The sequence below is a fragment of the Haliotis asinina genome, chromosome 5 (assembly GCF_037392515.1).
Source record: "Haliotis asinina isolate JCU_RB_2024 chromosome 5, JCU_Hal_asi_v2, whole genome shotgun sequence".
Taxonomy (NCBI): domain Eukaryota; kingdom Metazoa; phylum Mollusca; class Gastropoda; order Lepetellida; family Haliotidae; genus Haliotis; species Haliotis asinina.
The window spans coordinates 65766466-65790126 of record NC_090284.1 but is presented as its reverse complement, the minus strand read 5'-3'; the positions used below and the strand labels follow the sequence as shown (position 1 = coordinate 65790126).

At 38.6% G+C, this 23661-nt stretch overlaps 2 protein-coding genes and 1 long non-coding RNA gene across 3 annotated transcripts in view; all 3 read left to right on the top strand.

The window, feature by feature from the left end:
* Positions 1-13105, top strand: part of LOC137283977 (prosaposin-like) — a 28752-nt gene extending 15647 nt beyond the window's left edge. The window contains exons 15-24 of the mRNA XM_067815645.1: positions 1601-1675; positions 2094-2153; positions 2525-2620; positions 9717-9791; positions 10234-10302; positions 10660-10719; positions 11131-11205; positions 11670-11729; positions 12062-12157; positions 13079-13105. Coding sequence (XP_067671746.1) covers positions 1601-1675; positions 2094-2153; positions 2525-2620; positions 9717-9791; positions 10234-10302; positions 10660-10719; positions 11131-11205; positions 11670-11729; positions 12062-12157; positions 13079-13105 — 693 coding nt within the window. The remainder of the gene's footprint in view (positions 1-1600; positions 1676-2093; positions 2154-2524; positions 2621-9716; positions 9792-10233; positions 10303-10659; positions 10720-11130; positions 11206-11669; positions 11730-12061; positions 12158-13078) is intronic.
* The window catches only part of LOC137285088 (zinc finger protein ubi-d4-like), a 283874-nt gene extending 260500 nt beyond the window's left edge, over positions 1-23374 (top strand). Inside the window, exon 12 of the transcript XR_010956944.1 lies at positions 23364-23374. The gene's annotated coding sequence lies outside the window, so the exon portion shown is untranslated. The remainder of the gene's footprint in view (positions 1-23363) is intronic.
* Positions 19229-19803, top strand: LOC137283709 (uncharacterized). Its single transcript, XR_010956873.1, has 3 exons — positions 19229-19274; positions 19462-19530; positions 19743-19803. It is a non-coding gene; the product is annotated as an uncharacterized lncRNA (long non-coding RNA).
* Positions 23375-23661: the final 287 nt, after the last annotated feature.

Sequence of the window (23661 nt, the reverse complement as noted above, 5' to 3'; positions counted from 1 at the left end):
AATTCACAACGCCTATGTCATTATTCGTTGTCTGTCATACACAACTGATCTTTGGAAAAGCAGCACGTCTCCATTGAGGTGTGCATTAATTTTCTGCGGTGTCGACATTAGTTCTTTGTGGTTAACTATGAACGAGTACAAGCAGGAATCATAATCAACTCTTCAGTGCTCTGTATGTGGGCTGCTACTAAACGAGTTCTCACATTACCATGTATCATTTAATTTAGGGAAACCGCTTCCTGGTTTACAGACGATTGCAACCCAGGACATATTTCATGAACAAATGTATCCACACTTTCAGTCTCATCCTTGTGAACGAACGGGTCATGTGATCAGCAAATGCATCGATTACTGGAAATAACTTTCAATCAGAAAAGCTGCCACAGAAGTCACGTTAACTTTACTAAGTGCAAAAGTATGAATAAGTCTATGTTCAAACACGTGTATATCACCGGATGTAAAACATTGCTCGTCAATGGGGATTTTAAACATTAATAACTCGTGGCCAAGATTACTGACTTATGCCAAATGTCATTTTGTTCAAGTAGACGATTGAGTTCCTTGTTACTAGAAAGTTTGCAATGCAATGTGCGTTGCATTAAAGCACATACGCACGCACTCAGTCTGAACCACACATACACTCCATTAATGGTCATAATCTCTCGAAAGATTAATGAGCAAACAAGGGGGACATCCGAACAGTGTATACGTATAACAAATATAATACTAACATAAAAACGAGACGCTGTCACGTCACCAGGAGGTGCAAAATAAAATGTTACCCGACAACCAGTCAAAACAAAAAGGATGGATTCTTCGAAGGAGAATCGGGGACTGTACTATGTACAGCTGCTATCTCCCTGAACAGAACATCCCTTCTTGTTGCTCATCTGTATAGAAACGTGTCCACGATGAGTCGCAGTCGATACACATACGGTGATTATACACAATTGTGTTTTTGGCAATATATCTACAATGACCATAGCTGAACCTATCCCAATATTAGGAAGTTAGGAAGTTGTATATTGTTTCTAAACATCGTTTAGGGGATTATAAATTCTTGGGTCTGTTTACACAAAACAATGCTGAATAACGCAGTTGAGTTAATACCATGCGTCAATATAATCGTATATCACAGACCTATAGGGATACGTAAACCCGAAAGAGGCTTTTCGTTGTCTAGTTCTAGAAATGCCGCACTTCTTACACTCCAAGATGGATCTAAAGATGTTTGATAGGATTTCCAACGGGGCTCCTTGTAGGTCATGGTAATGTGTGGATACCTTGATCTGGACATGGGTGATTACGTCTTGTGAACGGTGAGGCCAACCATTGTCATCAAGGAATGTCTATCGACTGAAAAAGAAAACGGCAATATTCAGTACTTGCTCTCGATAACGCTGAACATTGAGTGTCCCAGATGCTTTTGTGAGATTCAATTTGCATTCATAAGAAACAGGACACCATCACTGAGTCACTACTGAAGTAACAGTTATAAGCCTCCTTACGACGTTTCTAAGGCTTCACGACAATGGCTGTCGGTTACATGTTGACCATGTCTGAATACAATACCAGGAACCATATTCGCTTCCACTTTCAGGGTGACAATGCTTGTACTAACTGTAAGGAAGTCGTTTCTGGTTTCATTGTCAGTTTGGATACAGATGAAGCTAAGGTGAGCACATATATACTGACGTGCACTTTGATTTAAATCATTTTATATTGTTAAAAGTAATTATATTCTAAACAGCTAATGCCTAAGCATCAAAACAGACGTGTTAGTTTTTTGTGTTAATGTTGGGCACAAATGATTCGTATTTAGATCGATTCACTATGCATCTCTCCTTTATGACAGAAATCAGTCGAACAGTATATCAACGAAGTCGTTTGCAGTACGCTCTCCGCTTACTTTCTGGAAGAAATCGTAAGTATATAATCTGTATGTTTTCTACTGTGGTAATGCATTGCACATTATGTGATGTTATATTCGATGTGTTTTCTAACGCCTTAATTGACTTTATTGTAACGACATTCACAACCCTGATTCGGCTCGGACAGTGCTGAACTTAAACCCTTTAATAATATTGTTTCAGTGCACTGCCGAGGTCCGCGCGCTGATCCCCGAGGTGTTGAATTACATTGTTGAAAATGTGGTATGATATAAATTTACAGTTTATTCTCTCGACGAAGAAATATATATGCATTATTGTTATTAGCTAAACCATTTTGTGACGGATTGTTGGAATGCCGTTTAGTCATATGGAGGTTTATAAATTTCACATAGATGGGTTTTATTTTACCATAATCCAGTAGTAAGATGTGATATGTTTCCAATGTAGAGATATTCTTGTAAAAGAGTGAACCCACAATGCCCAAACCACATTCTTGCTTTCAGAAAGGCAGCAAAATTTAACGTAAGATTTACCAGAATTTGAACTTCTTCAGACATCTAAGCAAAGTAAAGTCAAGATTGCAAAGTAATCATATAGATTACTGAAAGTTGTTACTGTTTACTCTCTTTCAGGATCCTGAGGAGGTTTGCACTCTAGCCACCTTATGTCCAGAGAAAGGTGTAGAGAAATCAGCAGATTTGTTGTTTACGAATACTGTTGTCCAACAGGTAGGAATGTACGGAGATGATATAACAACCATGGCTAACAAGAATCTGCCATACTTGAATCATTGCACAAGTTGTTCAAATGAGCATTAAGACAACTCGTCGTTCTTGCTTCTAATACCAATAATAATAAATGACGTGTAAACGAACAACTGGTACTTTTTGCAGAACATGCCTTTGTGAGTAACAGGTGCCTCCGGCAAAATAGGCCACGCTTATTCTTTCTGTGAACACCAGGTGTCATCACATATTTTCTGTGCTTCATTCATACAACCATTAATTTGCCATTTACGCCCAGCTGAATGTGATTCTCAAGCCAGTGTCATGTGATGGATATTTTGTTGTATTTTCCTGTATGTTAAGGCCCATGATCTGACCGCTAGTTTTCCTACCTATACAAAAGGGGAGTATGTGACAAAGTATTGTATCCAGGGACAAGGAGACACCTTGAATTGTTATGCAGGAGAAATACAGGATTGCAATTCACATAACTTGCTTTTTTTAAATCTACTTTTCCTTTTACGCCTGGATTCATGTTTTGTGCTGATCGTCTAGATTATTTAACTGTATAAAAGGAAAGTATTGTCCGATTTCGAGAGCACTGAATCGAAAAGGGAACAAAAAGCCTTGCATCGTTCTGCAATATACATATTCCCGTGGTCTTTGTAAAGTGCGTCAGTGAATTCACTGTTATTGATTCCATAATGTATTTGTGACTGTTAAACACTACGTCTGTTTGTTTCAGATTTTAAAGACATACTTCAAGTTCTGAGTTATCACGGAACGAGGTAATGTTAGATGTTTCCTTTAAAATGCCATATAAACGCATTCCTGCTCAATAGCTACAACATCAAATATGGAATGTATAAAAGTTATTGTCATGCACAAAAAGCAAAGAATCAATGTTAAACTATTTTAATTTTATTTACATGGCCAGATACACATTTCAAGGTATGTATATTTATATCAGAATAAAACCTATGCAAATGAGTCACAAGCAAGGTCACAAGACCTGAAGCATAATTCCCACCTTCAGCGTTGATGTAGGGCTGACACATTGGCCACATTGAGGGCATTACATATCGCTGAATGCCACTGGGAGAGATCCATCCATATCCTTGGTAGTATTTGGCGAACTTCCTTTAGGGTTGTTTGGAGGATGTGGATTGCGTTTCTCCATGTCAATCTATGTGTGGCTTGATTTAATCGTCGTTTGTGCGCCTATGTCCTACTGTTAGAAGAATGAAGAAAGAACCCTTCTCCACTGACGTATCGCCGATAGCAATTTGTTTGTTCAATGAAGGAGACGCCGACACCGACTGGAGTCAGAATTGGCCATGGGACTGGACGCTTCGCACAGATGCTGTACACGCATAGACGTCACCATACTGTTCTCGCTCATACACCTCTTTTCTTTGTCACACGGGTTTACGGGCTGACTGGAGCCTGCTTCGGAGCTGTCATGATATGTGGTCGAGATTACGACCACCTCAAAGTGATTGTTTTTGCCATAAGTGTCGAATACTGTTTGTAAATACCTTAAACGAAGTAGAAACCTTGTCCTGCGAGGTACTGAAGTGGCGCATTAATCTGTCATTTCGTCAAGGCGTGGCATGTCGAATTTGTTACAGAGCGATGTATTGCTGACTTCTTAAGGCAGTGTTTCTCAAACATGGCGTGTTCCTGGCAAATACGAATGATAAAGACTGTTGGGTTGCGTTTATTCGATAGTTTTAGCACATCCCTTCCTTGGATTCCATTCTTAATTCTCTTAAATCTCTCTTCTAAAATTACGAATGAAAAAATATCCATGTCACAATAATCTTTGCCTCCGAGTTTAGTTGTGAATCTGTCATATCAGCTAAATGAAGCTTTATCTTTTGCAGAGCAGTTTCCTGGCACAGTTACAGCACGAAGCCATGACGAATTTCACCCATGAACTGTTGAATTTATTTTTGTGAACTGAAATAAATAACCAGCCATTTACAAATGAGTTGTGTTTCTTATTACCTTAATGAACTTGTTTAGCTGTTTACAAGAACATTGTAGCACATTTTATGCTTTATTTCACAGCAATACATTTAATACACAATTACACGATAAAAAGTGGCCTATTAATGTGTTAGGTGAAAATTGGACTTGCACCCACTCCAATATCTGGAAAAATATATCCTGTGTTATGGTAATAAGAATGTTAAAAGGGCAATACTTTCAAGCTGAAGCTCATCTCACGTGGTCTGTAGTTGGCATATCTTTGCATTTGTATAGTTTAAAGATAGTTTAGTATTTTCCCATGTCCAGACTAATGCCATGCATTTAGCATCTGGCTGAAAAGCGTTGTACAATTGGAGGCAAACGTGGATGGACACGCTTCCACGAAGTGATTTAAAATGTGAGAATATCCGTCACCTATCGTCACTGTCACACATTATTATAACGCTTGATAGGCATTGGTTTAATGAAAATGTGCCGGCAACACTGTGTAATGAACTGGCGTACCTTTCACATTCCACATCATACGCCTCCTCTTGTTGGCATCACTGCACTCAAAACACCTCTATTTATGTTACATAAAATTAACAACAGTATAGGCACTGCCAGCAGCTGATCCACTTATGATGTCAATAGCTATGCATTATCGCATACGATGCAAGAAGAGTATTTTGGAATAGTAATTGCTTTTTATAACGTCATAACTACAAATATATTAGTTTCGATTTCGCCCCGAAATAGATGATCGTAGACACATGTATTTTACACGACACTGTAACGGTGGGTAGTTTTACTGTTCCTTCCTTCTCTTTTAAGTTTTATTCAGACTTGATCTTATTAAACCGTTGTAATTGGTAGCACTATTAATGATGGATACAATAAAAGCTGTGAACTGTAGAAATTCCAAACGTCGAGTTTGAATATCTTCAGAAACGTCTGAAGTTGTAATAACATATTCTGTATTCCTTTAAATTCCGTAGCAGACTTGTTCACCAACACATATTCATTTATTGAATAATATGTGTTAAAAGGTACAATATTGTCGCTTTGAAGTGACACATGCTCATGCTATGCAAATCCTACTGTTGGGACGATCAGCGAGAAAATCATGTATCTCTAGTGTAAGCCGTGTCCAGTAGATGAGATCCCGCAAGTAAGAAGACATAGTTTAAGGCCTAAGTTGACAATTAAACAAAACATACGTGCCACTAAATTGTAAACGCGTTTGTTAGTGTAGATGTTTGAAAACAAATAACTGATCCGTCACGTAAATAAAAAATGACAGATTATGCATGCAATCTTTGTTATTTAATTTATTTAGTGTCCATCAGCCATACACGCGTTTCTTTAAGTAAACACATCCCTGTCGTCTTTCTCCGTCGAAGCTGTAACATAGACATCTTATGGTAGAGCTCACTCTAGAATGAAATGAACAGAGGAACAAAACAGCAACAGCAACAACAACCTATGCAGCACAGATTAAGGCAGGTCAGTGAAAGTTTAAGTTCAGAAGTAAGTAAGGCAGGTCAATCAATCGGTTCATTCCCATTATGACTGTTCCCGGTTTCACTACCTGTCCAATACACAACCTGTTCCAGTCGAGTGATTTAATTACTAATTATTACTGATGGTTTACCAGGTTCATACAAAATCTATTCACCTAGTTATATATATCATTGCTGTGGGACAATTCAAGTATATACATACACTGAGTTACACGATATATCATATACACTACATAGTAAGTGAAGTAAGAACTTATTGTGCTGTATAATAATTTGAACTATGGGAAACACAAGCGACACGGTATATGTTATTGTTGATTATCATCTCTTTACAGTCGCTTCCTTAAATGACTTAAAAGTATCTTTACTGGGCTCCAATATGGCAGGTTAGTTTTAATCCTGGTAAGATTGTTTTATTTACTCGCAGAGGTACCGGTAATCAGGCTTCATATGCGAGGAGTAGACATTACTGAAGTCAGGTATCATAAACACTATAGTAACCATGCAATAAATGCAGGATCAGTTTTGAGAAATGTCATGTACTTCCTACAGAAGCCTTCTTACACACCATCGGCAGGTAGTACAGTGTATTTATCACATAGGCCGATTGTAGTCCCGACAATGAGGTGTAGAACTTACGCCAGTTCTCTTGCGTTACTCCAGTGGCATCCCATCAGCATCATTTTCGGTTGTTCTGGTGCTGCCACAATCATTGTCCGTGACATGTTAAGTGTAACTGCTACAATGTACAGTCAACTTCAGGAAATCTTCATTTACATGTCTGTGTGTCTGTATGCTTCCTTTAAATATCTGCGTGTCTGAATGTGTGTATGGGTGTAGGTTTAAACACGTAGGCTTGAGGGCGATTAGTCGAGGGCGCTGCACGATGGTAGTGAGACAGTTCGTGTGTGTTGCAGTCTGCTTTGTATCTGCCGTTCTGACACGTCGCACGTTTTTATGTACTAAATACTGACTTGTCCTAATCTATGCTTCAGGGGTGGGTGGTTATATTTCGTTCCCAGGATTACATGTACAAAATTGTGCACGGGTTTTATGTGAATATCATATCCATAATCGTATATAAGCCAATAAAAAGGAAATATGATATCAGATAAATATGAATAGATTTAAAATTCATCAAAGTATCTGTAAGAGACAGTCACACAGAAACGTGAGGAAGTGCTAAAGTATGACACACAGACAGACACACACACAAAGGGGTACTCAGTAGCATGTACAGTTAACTTGTCATAGTCACTGATTGCACAGACACATAGACACACATACACGGACACACAGAATGCTGTATACAGTAGCATTTGCAGTTCGTCAATGTCCCTGATTAGGGCATCGGAAGAACAACTGTCAAATGACCCTAACGCCCTTGTTTTCAGAGTACAGGGGAGTACTCAATACGTGTTGCATTCTTTCTCAGTAAAGTACAAATTCTAGTACTTTTTCGGTGTAGTCCCATCCGGGATTCGAACCCACACCCTCAGAGTCAGGCACTTAATCGCCAGGGCACAAAGTCAGCTGCCTAACAACGTCAGCTGCCTAACCCGGATGGGACTCAACCGAAAAAGTACTAGAATTTGTACTTTACTGAGAAAGTGAAATCCCAAGTATGACATATGTTGCATTTGACCATTTTCTAAATGGCATCGTGTAATCATAGCATCTAAGCTAATCCGATTTAATGGCTTATAACACATTGTCCTTTTTGATAGATAAGAGCATATATATACATTGAGGAACAGTACAGGACAATTGCCAATGGCCGAAGGGACGGTATAAATCCAGCTGGGGTATATGCAGGTAACCAAAGTACTGTAAGCCCCCCTTGTGGTGATCTACCTTCAGTTTCTGGCGACCCTCAGCATTCTTTAATATTGTCCTCATTTACAATCCTATTTTAGAGATGTATGCTAGTTTTATTTATTGCTACTGTGATATACTAGTTGCTTTTACTGTCCTTCGTCGACAGGTCTTTACAATATACCTTGCTATAATTGCTATGTCTATATTTAACTGATCTCATGGCAATATTACAGAAATATTGACGATGTGACCGTAAATTTTTACTCCCTCACTCACTGAGAAAGTGTATGACCTTAGCGACTATGTTGACTTTTACAAACTGCGCATTATGCCGAAGTTTCAACTGTTGCACCTGTTTGATCGAAAGCAAATATCTCCTCTCAAAGCCAGTATTTGCAAAAGTAGTTCACAAGGAAAATCATGCTGCTGATAAAGCCACCATTCTTCACCACCAAACAGTTTCATTTCAGGTAAACTATTTGCGATATTACACTTTTGCAGAGAGATAGAGAAGTTAGCAATTGACATTGTTAATGCAGGTGTCACATTGTACCGATGTTGGCATAAGATGGAAACGCGAATTTGAAAATAATGTGCCACTTCTGAGAGCATCGTAAACCAATCGGGCCATTCGTAAGGGCACCGTACACCATTGTTTACTCGTCGGGAGGGTTCTCCGGCTCCGGCAGCAACATCGTCAGAGCGGACAAAATCTTTGGCATACCAAAACATTCCTGACACCCCGTGAGAAAGTTCATTCTCTGATACGTGTCTCCATGGAAGTAAGAGATGAATTACAAACAGAGAGAGCGACACAAATACAAAATGTAAGTTATGGTCTTGCTGGTTCAATGCGGCCTCTTTACAATATCCGCCCCATTGAACGTAATTGAGCATATAAACATGCTGAACATAAATTCATTGTCATCACCTGATGTGTTACTTTGACCATCCAGAATAGCAGTTACCGTTTAGTAAACAAAGGTAGCAGGTGCTTTTAATCGACCATAGGGTTTCATTAATAGATATATGACAACAGTAATTGGCATCAGATAGGACACGTGGCTACCCTAGCTCGGGTATATATACCTGCACGACATTCAGTTCAGACAAGCTGACTGGACATCAATATCGTATTCCCGAAAATGAATACCACACTTCTCATCGTTGGCCTTTGCGTCTCCATTGGCTCTGGTAGGTTGACATTGTACTGAGTTGAGTCTATATTACGAAACTGTATTCGGTTTTATGCCTGATATTTTGCCATATCATAGCCGCACGGTCCGTGTACTAGGAAGCCAGTTAGCCACACACCAGCCAAAGCAGCGCTCAAATATTTTTCACATTCCTACTTTCCATATGCGTTAACATGATATACGTGCACTGTAGAAATTCTGGAAAAAGTAACTTTGCCAGATGTGTGGTTTCTGCAAGCATTTTGAATGGCAGAATGTAGGATTTGATGGTACGTTGATTGTACGTTCTTCTATGTCTGTTTTAAAGATCATTTACTATCACATTTAATCCACACAATATATTTTTCAGCTGTATTACCTCCTGATAACTGGAACAACTGGCAAAAAGGCAATCCAAAAGCAAAGGTATGGTAGCCGTCTGTATGTAACATCAGTTTATACTGAATCTAAACCATATGTGGCAGGCAGTTATATTAGATTTCGGAAGATGATCAAAAGCGCCTTGATTTCTTCAGAACATTTACGTCAAAATACAATATATGAGAAAAACTGAATATCCCCAACATTGATCTTACATACTCTTTTCAGGATGTCGACACCTGTACTAACTGCAAAGAAATCCTTGCAGGAGTGATTGCAAGATTGGAAACAGTGGAGGGTGTGGTAAGTCTTTACACGTATTGTCAAAATGGAAACGCCAGTCAAATAAATCTCTCTGTCTAGGGACGGCAAATGTCAACGCCGAATCGTTTGAGATATGAGTAGAGGCATTGCTCTTTATCCCTGACAAGTAAATTAGCAATGATTAGTTTTCCTGGCAATGCAAGATGAGGTTATAGGGGTTTAATATCACGAACAGTATTGTTGTCCATATTTGGCAACGTGTAAGGACATGCAATTATGTTTCGCCAATTATTCTATAGTCATACCATGCATCATTCATCTGTCCACAGATTACAGAATGTAGATTGAAGGTTGTCGTTTGTGAGTTTATTTCTTTGGACGACCGGTTCGTTGATTACGGAAATCACGCCACGTCATTGATTGAAACCTTGTGTCACGTGTTATGAATCTCTGTGATGTAAATATCTCCTTTACATTTCAGACAATGGTAGAACAATTCCTGAATAATGAAATATGTGTCTACCTCTCACCATACGTTTCCTATGAATCAGTAAGTAAATAGTTGTAATCAGTAAGTAAATGTAAGTAAAAGTACAGATTCTTGTAGTATTGTTAGGTTGAGTCAATCGAACAGTCACCTTCAGCGTCATGCACCTGATTAACGGTAGGAAGGTATCATCCCAAATATAAGTAATGTTAAAACTGACTTCTTTCTCAATGGTATTGTTTTAACATTTAATATTTATAATTGTCAAAGAATAAAAGGAGTCATGCAAAATAATTTGCTTGCCTATGCTTCTTCCATCTCAATTACAGAATTGATTATACTCATTTTTTTTTAAATAGCCACGTGTTTACATTCTGCATCAGCAATTCCGAAGTCTGAACTTATAACGTTCTTTTTCAGTGTTCGTCTGCTGTTCAAGCGCTTGTACCAGGACTTCTGCAGTATGTCGTAGAAAACGCGGTAAGACGAAGAACACCACCATGTTCTACATCTAATACACCTAAATATTTCTGAATAAACGAAATTATGAATATCCTAGATGTAATGAAGGACATGTTTGATAATTATATACATCGTAAATTGTCTAAGCATCTATGAATTTACTGCTTGAGAAGTTCATGTATAATTGACGAAAGATACTTGCGTTTAAGGATCCTGAGGTTTGGTGCAGTATGGCACATCTGTGTCCCGAGACGCTGACCAGTCAATTCAAGAAGTCCACAAAGAGCTCAGTACAAACGGTAATAACGTGATCAGTGATTCAGCTATATTCCATGTTCATCAGGATATTGTATAAGTCCACGAAACTTTGAACGTTGGAGCTTTCAAGCTTGAACATAATGGCTGAAACGATATTCGTTTCCATTTCAGGGGGACGATGCTTGTACAAACTGTAAGGAAGTCGTTGCTGGTTTCATTGTCAATTTGGACACAGTTGAAGTTAAGGTCAGCACACATAGACTGAAGTGCACTTTTGATTTTAATTATCGTATATAGTTAAAAGTAATGAAATTCTATTCACCTGATGCTTAAGAATCGAAACGGACATATGTTGGTTTTGTGTGTTTTGATGTGAGGGGCACAAATCAAAATATTTATCGTCATTTATTTATTATGCATGTCTTCTTTATGACAGGAATCCGTTGAACGGTATATCAACGATGTCGTTTGCAGCACTCTCTCTGCTTACTTTCTGGAAGAAATCGTAAGTATATGATATGTGTGTTTTATACTGTAGCCATGCATTGCACATTATGTGAAATATGTGTCGATGTTGTCTTTTCTGACGTATTAGATGACTTTCTTGTAACGACACAACCCTAAATCGACACATGTTGTCATTTATGTTGATTGAAGGAAAGTCATATTGTACTGCACTTTAGTACAAAGCTTTTATCTTGCTGTTTTAGTGCACCGCTGAGGTCCGCGCGCTGATCCAGGAGGTGTTGAATTATATTGTTGAAAACCTGGTATGAGATCATCTCACAATGTTTTTCACTTGACGAACAAGTATAAACACACCGATAATAACAAAACCTTTTTGTGACCTAGAGTTGGATTTTGTAGATCTGATGTATTTTACCATACACTTGCTATGCTTAGAATACAAACGCTTAAAGTGAAAGAGCAAGACATTAATGTATTATTCACATTCTTCCTATGAACAAAATTAAACATAAACGAGTGTTGTTTATATAACTTCAGCCACTCAAGTGAAGTGAAGATTTGCAAAGCTTATAGTAGTCATATAGATTATACTGTCTAATATGAGTGGAAGTGATTGCCATTGTTTTTCCTTCAGGATCCTGAGGAGGTTTGCACTGTAGCCACCTTATGTCCAGAGGAAGTTGGAGAGAAGCCATCTAATACTTTGTTTACAAATACCTTTGTCCAAAAGGTAGGAATGTAACGACCATATATCTTAATGCCTAAACAGCTAAATATCATTCCTTTTTCTACAAACCAGAATTAACAATCACCCGCCATACTCGTCCCAGAATATATTGTATAATCCAATGAGCATACAAAGTTTCTTTCACATCAAAAGGTTTCATAACAATTTTTGACAAAATGTACAAGGTAATCTGGTTGTTTGTACAAACATATGCATATGTGAGTGGCAGGTTTTATTTGTACTATTATTGTGCCATGTGTTTTATTTGTTGCTGACAATCATTATATCTGTATGTTTCAGATGTTAACGAAACATTACAAGTTATGATTTATCACTCAATAAGGTATGGTTTAGAGTTTTCAATAATGAAAGACATACATCGTTAAATATGTGTGTTCCAATGATGCAATATTGACTGATGTTGAATTAATGGAGGAACAGATACTTAACGAACTGGCTAGTGACATGAAGAGTGTTAAACTTTAAAAATTCATTACAAAAACTTCTGAAACGTCTTAAGTCTCGTGTACGTCATTACTGAAAAGTTAAATATGTGCTCAAGGGCGAAATTTGTTTGTTATGCACAAACAACAAACAGAATCAGTGTTCAGCTTTCACTGCCGAGTACGAATCATTTCGCATGTACAGTAAAATTTTTGATGGTATGATAAAGATCAATTGTCCACTTGAACAGTTCACCGATCCGATGCAAACGCGGATGTTCACACGGTGTGTCCACCTTGTGTGTTGATGCAGGCCTGGTACCTTTAAACATGTTGGTCCATTGAGGCCGTTTTGCGTGAGGATGACCATTCCATGTACTTGGAATGATGTGGTTCTTACGGCGTTGTTAGTGGAATTGGATGGCGTCGCACCATTTCATCCCAAGTGTGGCCTGATGTAATTTCACTTTTGCGCTTGTAGACACATGTCCTGTCGTCAGAACAGTGAAGACAGAAACATGTTCCTTCAGTACAGCTTTTCCCCAACTCAAATCCAAACATCGAATTCCTACGATTACGAATGAAAACATTCTATGCAACAATACATTCTGCCTCTGGAATATCATATGAACGAAGTTTTATCTGTTACAGGGCAGCGGCGTGACACAGGTCCAACAAAGAAACACAACTTGAACATCACCCATGAAATAATGCTATTTATATAAGTAAATAAATAATCAGAGGTTTACCAATGTGTTGTTTTACTTACTGTCTTGATGAAGGCGTTTAGCATAAAAGAAATTCACCAAACACCAAAGTGATGTGGAATGTGATATGTAAAATCTTCATCACGTGTCATAATTGGCGCACACTACTTGAACGCTTGATAAGTGGTACCTGTGAAGATCCGGGTCAGACTCACTGACTGGGTTGACACATATTGCCGTATCCCAAAAGCCTAGAATAACGTTCATGCTGTCCATGGATTGTCTGTTCCAGTTACGAACATTTACCCATTGCCGCCATGTAGCTCGAATAATGCTGAGTGTGGCGTAAAACTACACTCACTCACTGACTCACACCTGATAGGTGTACTCAGTTTTGACGAAAATACAGCTTCACCTCTCCACATATAGTATAATGGACTTTATTGGACTGACATCTCCTCAATGCATGTGAAATATGCGTAAACAGAACAACAGTATGTGCACGCATATGATGTAAAGATAATGTTTTAGAATGTTAATTGTTAGAATAGTTAATTGTTAATGTCATTGTCACAGAGAGAGCAGTCAAGATGGGTGCATGCATGGAAAAGGTGGTTAAATTACTGGAAGAATCACTGAAAGTAAGAGGAATCGTTATGAAACATGTTTCGATGTACCGGCCGTTTAAAGGATATATGATAGTTGTAATTGTCAGTTGTCAGCACTATTTATGATTGATTCTGTGAACAGCAGAAATGGCATATTTGATTATTTTCAGAAACGACAGAGGATGTAATCTCGATATAATGACACATAACACTGAGCAAATGAGCTGTTCACCCTTTCAACGAGGCGACCGTTGTTAAGTGTTCACATATCCCCAAAACACACACGTCTGCACGTACGAACACATACACCTGGAAATTGTTTGCCGGCAGATATTGTAAAGAGAAGCATCTGCAACGTTAACACTCTTTGGGCAAACTATATTCCATGGGAATTCACACATATTTGAATATTCATAATCATCTTGCCACATTCCAAGGAACCTTTGAACAATAAGGCATAGATTAAGTTAGTGCTTAGTACTAAAACATTACATGCAGCTAATCTTCCCGTGCAAAGACCACGTGGTAGAGCACACACACACACTCACACACACACACACACACACACACACACACACACAAAACATACACAACGATACACACGCACATAAAAAGTATACAGTAATTGCACTTTGTGAATAACACTTTACCATCTGATGCGTAAAAAGTATTCGCACACATGTGAAAACGTGAAAATATCCGTACCTCTTCGGTACATTGTTTTACTGTAAACTTTGAGAACAGAATCGTGTGCAACATGAAGACTATCGTAGTGGAAGTTATATGCGGGTATACGAGGGACAGATACACACAATTCAGTGTTTGGTAGTAAAATCTAAATGTATGTACAAACATTGTTTATGGACGCTGATACGAAACTAAATTGTATTCATTTGCGAAAAACAGAAATTAAAAATTTATATATTATGCTTTCTACTTCATATAACAGGTTTTCGAGCACTATTTGGATGATGCAGCGCGTACACACACTGTTCTCTTACTCAAAGACTCTTACTCACGGCAAACGACATCTAATATGCAGATTACATATTTAATAGCACTTAAACACTGACTACATTAAGCAGATATTATGATATACGATATAGAGTGTTGAGTATTTTTATGGAAAGTTTTATAGATAATGGTCTATATAAGAAAATGTATGACTAAATCCAGTGTTCCAAAACCGCGCACAATCACACAGAGAAGCGATCCAATACAAAAAACTGACAGATAGATCCAATATTTTCATTCCTACATAATAACTGAAAGATCTTTAGACCTGTGTCAGAAGCTGACTCAGTTGTGTAATGCAATAATAGTAACAAAACTTAAATACATGTTCGTTTAGGCCTTCAGCACATCCTTGCCGACATTCATCTAGTATGTAACAGGTTACGTCGTTGTATGGGATGCACACTCCCACAGAAACAGACAAATAGAAGCATAAACTCAACCTAAACACAAACATACAAATAAACAGACATGCACAATGGATTACCCCATCAGACGTCTACGTTGACCTTCAGATATGTTTTAAAAGAAAATGACAGTAATTCATAATAACAATCATGCTGATGATAAAGTCAGACTCGTGAAGTCAAAGCCCGCGTGTTGTTTCAAAGACCGCGTAACCTTAGTGGAAACAGTGTGTCGAATGAGCGAATGACACTTTCCGAAAAAATTTGTAATGTCATCTGTGTGCAACCATTTGTGTTTTGTGTTCCCCCATTCACCAGGAATCCAATCCATGTAAGATGGACTCATTACGAAATTGTATTTGAAGAGATAGTGAGAAATAAGTAAACAATAGTGTTACACCAGAGATGTGTTGCAAACGGAAAGCGACATGATGGTATTGTATACTGTATTCACATACTGGAAAATAATATCACAGTAAAATATATATCTCATTATTCCTATGACGTCGAAAATGATGATAACTACGTTGCTGACTCACTACAAACATTTTCCAATACGCATCTCATAACACTTATTGACCACATTAACTTATTGACTCCAAATGTGTTACATTAAACAACCCTAATAGCAGTCAGCGCTTAGTAAACAAAGGTGACAGCTGTTCTGAATTTACCATTTGATCTCATTAGTAGACATGTGGTAACTTTAATTGGCATCAGATTGCACACATGGCTACAAAAGCTCGGGTATATATACCTGCATGGCATTCAGTTCAGACAATGTGACTGGACGTCAACATCGTATCCCCGAAAATGAATACCACACTTCTCATCGTTGGCCTGTGTTTCTCCTTTGGCTCGGGTAGGTTGACGTTGTGAGATGTTGAGTGAGTGAGTGAGTGAGTGAGTTTAGTTTAACGCCGCACTGAACAATATTCCAGGTATACGGCGGTGGTCTTTAAACAGTCGAGTCTGGACCAGACAATCCAGTGATCAACAGCATGAGAATCTATCTACGCACTTGGGAACCGATGACATGTGTCAACCAAGTCAGCGAATTTTACCACCCGATCCTGGAGAAATCGATGCTACATTATAAGTCTGATTATATCCCATTTTATTACAATATATCGGATTTGGACCTGAATGTTGTGTGAATACCTTCGTCGGTTTCATCTCTGTCGTGCGTCCCTCATAAAAACCCAGGTCTTTCATATGTTACATTTAATATGTCATTTTGTGATATACTGTAGATGTTAAGGAGCCAAAAATTGTAGTAACAGGTGTTCACACTTTTTGGAGCAGTATAATCTAGAAGTTGATTGCGATTGTATATTTCTACACTTCTTTACCATATACTTTCATTATCATACACTTTGATGTTTCAGTTATATCACTACCCGGTAACTGGAAGAACAGGCAGCTAAAGAATCCAAACGCAGCGGTATGAATAGATTCTCCTTCTAAGCATCATGTTTTCGTTAATCTAATCCAAAGGTGGCATGTATCTAGTCACCATATGGGCACCCGTGGCGAGACACCTCCTCGTGGTGGGTGCTGAGTAACGCTAAGTGCTCGCCAACCCCCCGTTGTGGACCCGGGGAAATATTTGGTCTACCAAACCGTTAGCCGTGGGTTGCGGCTCTGTGTCGGTGGAGGAAGGGATCCTGGTAGTTGAGGGTAACAGGGGCCAGTGACCGTGTTCTTGTTTCTCAACACACCACTTTGGCCCTGACTTCTCCTAGACGGGAGGTTGAATGGGCCCGATTCAATCACTCGGCTGGTCACGCCGTTGCCCTGTCCATAGAAATTGCTTACGTTTTGCACTTACATTTTTGGGTATTGGTCATTTTATAATCTAGTATACAAATTATTGTTACATTTACTGACCTAGAGTCCTACGCCAGAAGGCGGCGACTCATGGGTCCATCTGGTTATATAGACCTCTGAATTCCGTGGTCTTAAGAACAGTGTCATGGGCCGAACCAGTCTGACACTTATTCTTTAATATACCATGGCCTTTCAAGTCTGTATTTTCTGGAGTATAACATCCCTGTAACCCTGCTGTTGCAGTCTGGTTTCCACTGCAGTACAGTTCTTGTTGACACCCCATGGCGGGTAGAGGGCAGGGTTGTTGAATTACACTAATACACCATGGCTAAAACGCTCATTCTGGTTCATCTAAAACTAGCAAACGTCGTCATATGCTGCTTCATCCGATGAAGAGATTTCTACTTTCAAAACTGATTTCTGGCCAAGGATTTTGGTCATTGAAAGTTCTGATGGAAATCCTGTAAAGATCAATCCTTTTGCCGTTTCCAAGGGCATCGAAAGTATCTGTGAGGCGTAAAAAAACGTCACACGTTTACGTAATCTTACATATTCTTTTCAGGATGTCGACACCTGTACTAACTGCAAAGAAATCCTTGTAGGCGTGATTGCAAGATTGGAAACAGTGGAGGGTGTGGTAAGTCTTTAAACGTATTGTCAAAAAACAAAACATTGCTTTTCAGGTGTATATAGAAACGCCAGTCAAATAAATCTCTCTGTCAAGGGAAGGCAAATGTCAATGACGAATCGTGTGAGATATGAGTAGAGGCATTGCTTTTTATCCCTGACAAGTAAATTAGCAATGATTAGTTTTCCTGGCAATGCAAGATGAGGTTATAGGGGTTTAATATCACGAACAGTATTGTTGTCCATATTTAGCAATGTGTAAGGACATGCAATTATGTTTCGCCAATTATTCTATAGTCATGCCATGCATCATTCGTCTGTCCACAGATTACAGAATGTAGATTGAAGGTTGTCGTTTGTAAGTTGAATTTTTTGGACGACCGGTTCGTTCATTACGGAAATCACTTTCTTTCACGTGAATGAAACTTTCTTTCACCTGTTATGAATCTCTGTGATGTAAATATCTCCTTTACATTTCAGACAATGGTAGAACAATTCCTGAATAATGAAATATGTGTCTACCTTTCACCATACGTTTCCTATGAATCAGTAAGTAAATAGTTGTAATCAGTAAGTAAATGTAAGTAAAAGTACAGATTGTTGTAGTATTGTTAGGTTGAGTCAATCGAACAGTCACCCTCAGCGTCATGCACCTGATTAACGGTACAGAAAGTCAGCGATCTGGAAAAAGGTGTCATCCCAAATATAAGAAAAGTTAAACCTGATTTCTTTCTCAATGGTATTGTTTTAGCATTTAATATTTATAATTGTTGTTAAAGAATCAAAAGAGTCATGCAGTATAATTCGCTTGCCTATGCTTCTTTCATCACAATTACAGAATTGATTATCTTCAGTTTTTAAATAAATATCCACTTGTTTATATCCTGTATCAGCAATTCCGAAGTCTGAACTTATAACGTTCTTTTTTAGTGTTCGTCTGCTGTTCAAGCGCTTGTACCAGGACTTCTGCAGTATGTCGTAGAAAACGCTGTAAGACGAAGAACACCACCATTTTCTACATCTAATACACCTATATATTTCTGAATAAACGAAATTATGAATATCCTAGATGTAATTAAGGACATGTTTGATAAATATATACACCGTGAATTGTCTAAACATCTATGAATTTACTGCTTGAGATGTTCATGTATACTTGATGAAAGATACTTGCGTTTAAGGATCCTGAGGTTTGGTGCAGTATGGCACATCTGTGTCCCGAGACGCTGACCAGTCAAATCAAGAAGGCCACAAAGAGCTCAGTACAAACGGTAATAACGTGATCAGTGATTCAGCTATATTCCATGTTCATCAGGATATTGTATAAGTCCACGAAACATTCCAAGTTTGAATATTTGAGCATTCAAGCTTGTTCATAATGGCTGAAACGATATTCGTTTCCATTTCAGGGGGACGATGCTTGTACAAACTGTAAGGAAGTCGTTGCTGGTTTCATTGTCAATTTGGACACAGTTGAAGTTAAGGTCAGCACATACAGACTGAAGTGCACTTTTGATTTTAATTATCGTATACAGTTAAAATCAATGACATTCTATTCATCTGATGCTTAAGAATCGAAACGGGCATATGTTGGTTTTGTGTGTTATGATGTGAGGGGCACAAATCAAAATATTCATCGTCAATTCATTATGCATGTCTTCTTTATGACAGGAATCCGTTGAACGGTATATCAACGATGTCGTTTGCAGTACTCTCTCTGCTTACTTTCTGGAAGAAATCGTAAGTATATGATATGTGTGTTTTATACTGTAGCCATGCATTGCACATTATGTGGAATATGTGTCAATGTTGTCTTTTCTAAAGTATTAAATGACTTTATTGTAACGACATTCACAACCCTAAATCGACACGTACAGTTGTCATTTATATTGATTGAAAGAAAGTGAAATTGTACCGCACTTTAGTACAAAGCTTTTATCTTGTTGTTTTAGTGCACCGCTGAGGTCCGCGCGCTGATCCCGGAGGTGTTGAATTATATTGTTGAAAACGTGGTATGAGATAATAGCACAATTTATTTTCACTTGACGAACAAGTAGAAACAGACTGATAATAACAAAACCTTCTTGTGACCTATTACTGTAGATCTGATGTATTTACCATATAGTTGCTATATATAGAATACAAACGCTTAAAGTGAAAGTGCTAGACATTAATGCATTAATCACATTCTTCCTATGAACAAAATTAAACATAAAACAGCGTTGTTTATACAACTTCAGCCACTCAAGCGAGGTGAAGATTTGCAAAGCTTATAGTGATCCAATAGATTATACTGTCACATATGACTGGAAGTGATTGCCATTGTTTTTCCTTCAGGATCCTGAGGAGGTTTGCACTGTAGCCACCTTATGTCCAGAGGAAGTTGGAGAGAAGCCATCTAATACTTTGTTTTCGAATACCTTTGTCCAAAAGGTAGGAATGTAACGACCATATATCTTAATGCCTAAACAGCTAAATATCATTCCTTTTTCTACAAACCAGAATTAACAATCACCCGCCATACTCGTCCCAGAATATATTGTATAATCCAATGAGCATACAAAGTTTCTTTCACATCAAAAGTTTTCATAGCAATTTTTGACAAAATGTACAGGGTAATCTGGTTGTTTGTACAAAGATATGCATATGTGTGTGGCAGGTTTTATTTGCACTATTATTGTGCCATGAGTTTTGTTTGTTGCTGACAATCATTATATCTGTATGTTTCAGATGTTAACGAAACATTACAAGTTATGATTTATCACTCAATAAGGTACGGTTTAGAGTTTTCAATAATGAAAGACATACATTGTTCAGTATGTGTGTTCCAATGTTGTAATATTGACTGATGTTGAATTACTGGAGGAACGGATACTTAACGAACTGGTTACTGACATGAAGAGTGTTAAACTTTAAAAATTCATTACAAAAACTTCTAAAACGTTTAAGTCGCGTGTACGTCAATAGAAACACACACATTTTATATGAAGGCCTGGCATCTTTAAACATGCTGGTCCATTGAGGCCGTTTTGCGTGAGGATGATCATTCCATGTTCTTGGAATGATTTGGTTCTTGCTGCGTTGCTAGTGGAATCCCAAATGTGACCTGATGTAATTTCACTTTTGCGCTTGTAGACATATGTCCTGTCGTCAGAACAGCCTTTACCCAACTCAAATTCAAACATCGAATTCCTACGATTACGAATGATGTCTTATTGACATTCTATGCAACAATACATTCTGTCTCTTGAATATCATATGAACGAAGTTTTATGTGTTACAGGGCAGCGGCATGACACAGGTCCAGCAAAGAAACGCAACTTGAGCATCACCCATGGAATAATGCTATTTATATAAGTAAAATTAATAAATAATCAGAGGTTTACCAATGTGTTGTTTTACTTACTGTCTTGATGAAGGCGTTTAGTATAAAAGAAATTCACCAAACATCAAATTGATTTGGAATGTGATGTTTACAATCTTTATCACCTGTCATAATTGGCTCACACTAATAGAACGCTTGATGGGTGGTACCTGTGAAGATCCGGGTTAGAACTGACCTTCAGTGACGGGATAAGGTTTTCAGAATCACTGGGCTCAGACATGTCGTCCTATCCCAAATGCCTAGAATAACGTTCATGCTGTCCATGGGTTGTCTGTTCCAGTTACGAACATTTACCCATCGCCACCATATACCTCGAATATTGCTGAGTGTGGCGTAAAACTACACTCACTCACTGACTCACTCCTGATAGGTGTACTCATCTTTGACGAAAATATACCTTCACCTCTCCACATATAGCAGAATGGACTTTACTGGACTGAAATCTCCTCAATGCATGTTAAATATGCTTAAACAGAACAACACTGTGTGCAACACCGACAGCATATTCAAGTACCGCTGCATACGATGTAAAGATAATATTTTAGAATGTTAATTGTTAGAATAGTTGATTGTTAATGTCATTGTCACAGAGAGAGCAGTCAAGATGGGTGCATGCATGGAAAGGGTACTTAAAGTACTGAAAGGATCACTGAAAGCAAAAGGAATCGTTATGAAACAGGTTTTGATGTACAGCCCGTTTAAAGGATATGTGATGGTTGTAATTGTCAATAGCCAGCACTATTTATGATGGACTCTGTGAACAGTAGAAATGGCATATTTGATTATTTTCAGAAACGACAGAGGATGTCCTCTCGATATAATGACACATAACACTGAGCAAATGAGCTTTTCACCCTTTCAACGAGGAGGACGCCGTTATGTGTACACATATCCCAAACACACACGTCTGCACGTACGAACACATACATCTGGAAATTGTTTGCCGGAAGATATTGTAAAGAGAAACATCTACAACGTAAACACTCTTTGGGCAAACTATATTCCATGGGAATTCACACATATTTGAATATTCAAAATCATCTTGTCGCATTCCAAGGAACCTTTGAACAATAAGGCATAGATTATGTTAGTGCTTAGTACGAGGGTTGGCTGAAAAGTTCTCAGTCTGAGTGATTTTCCCCACCAGGTAGAGACAGATGTTTGCCACCAATGAGGACAATCATTTAGTGAATCATACACACAAGAACTACAAACGTACAAATAGTTTTATCTCAACTACAGCTCTTTTGGTAAACCTACCCTCTGAAATCATCAGAAATGGACAAAACTGAATACAGGGCAGTCATCAAGTACTTGCAAAAGAAAGGGATGTCCCCAACACAGATACATGCTGACATGGTCTCCACTCTAGGGGATGATGCTCCTTCATTTTCCACAGTAAAGAAGTGGGCTGCAGAATTTAAGCGTGGCAGACAAAGCCTTGATGATGACCCACGCTCAGGAAGGCCTTCAACAGCAACCACTCCAGAAAACATCACGCGAGCGCTCGATATGTTGATGGATGATCGACGATTGACTATTCGACATATTGCTAGTGTAGTGGGCATCTCTCATGAGAGGGTTGAGCATATTATCACCAACGAATTAGGAATGACTAAAGTTTCTGCAAGATGGGTGCCAAAGCTCTTGACAGAAGAACAGAAACGTGTCAGGTTCCAGACGTCCCTTGACAATTTGCGTCGTTTTGAAGCAGATCCCGATGATTTTGTGGCACGATTTGTAACCATGGATGAGACCTGGATACATCACTTTCAACCAGAAACAAAACTACAGTCAAAACAGTGGAAGCATCCTGATTCACCAGCTCCGAAGAAAGCCAAGTATGTTGCTTCAGCTGGAAAGGTGATGGCATCAGTCTTTTGGGATTCCAGGGGTATTCTGCTCATTGATTATCTTGAAAAAGGTCAAACTATCAACGGCAGATACTATGCTGTTCTACTGAATCAGTTGCGAGAAGCAATCATAGCCAAACGACGAGGGATGATCGCTAAAGGTGTCCTCTTCCACCAAGACAATGCGCCTGTTCACAAATCGGTGGTGGCCATGTCAACAATCCGCGATTGTGGCTTTGAACTCATAGACCATCCTCCTTATTCACCTGATTTGGCTCCTTCTGACTTCCACCTGTTCCCCAAAATGAAAAACTCGCCGGTCGCCATTTTGCAAGTAATGATGACGTCATTTCAGCTGTGACTGAATTTTTTAGGGTAGCTGAAGAAGATTTCTTCCTGACCGGGATTCGGGCCTTGCAGCATCTCTGGCAAAAGTGTGTGAACTTGGAAGGGGACTATGTAGAAAAATAAATTACGAACATGGACTTTGTAACTTTTTTTCACAGTGAGGCTTAGAACTTTTCAGCCAGCCCTCGTATTAAGAAACTAGATGCAGCTAATCTTCCCTTCCCGTGCAAAGACCACGTGTTAGAGCACACACACACACACACACACACACACACACACACACAC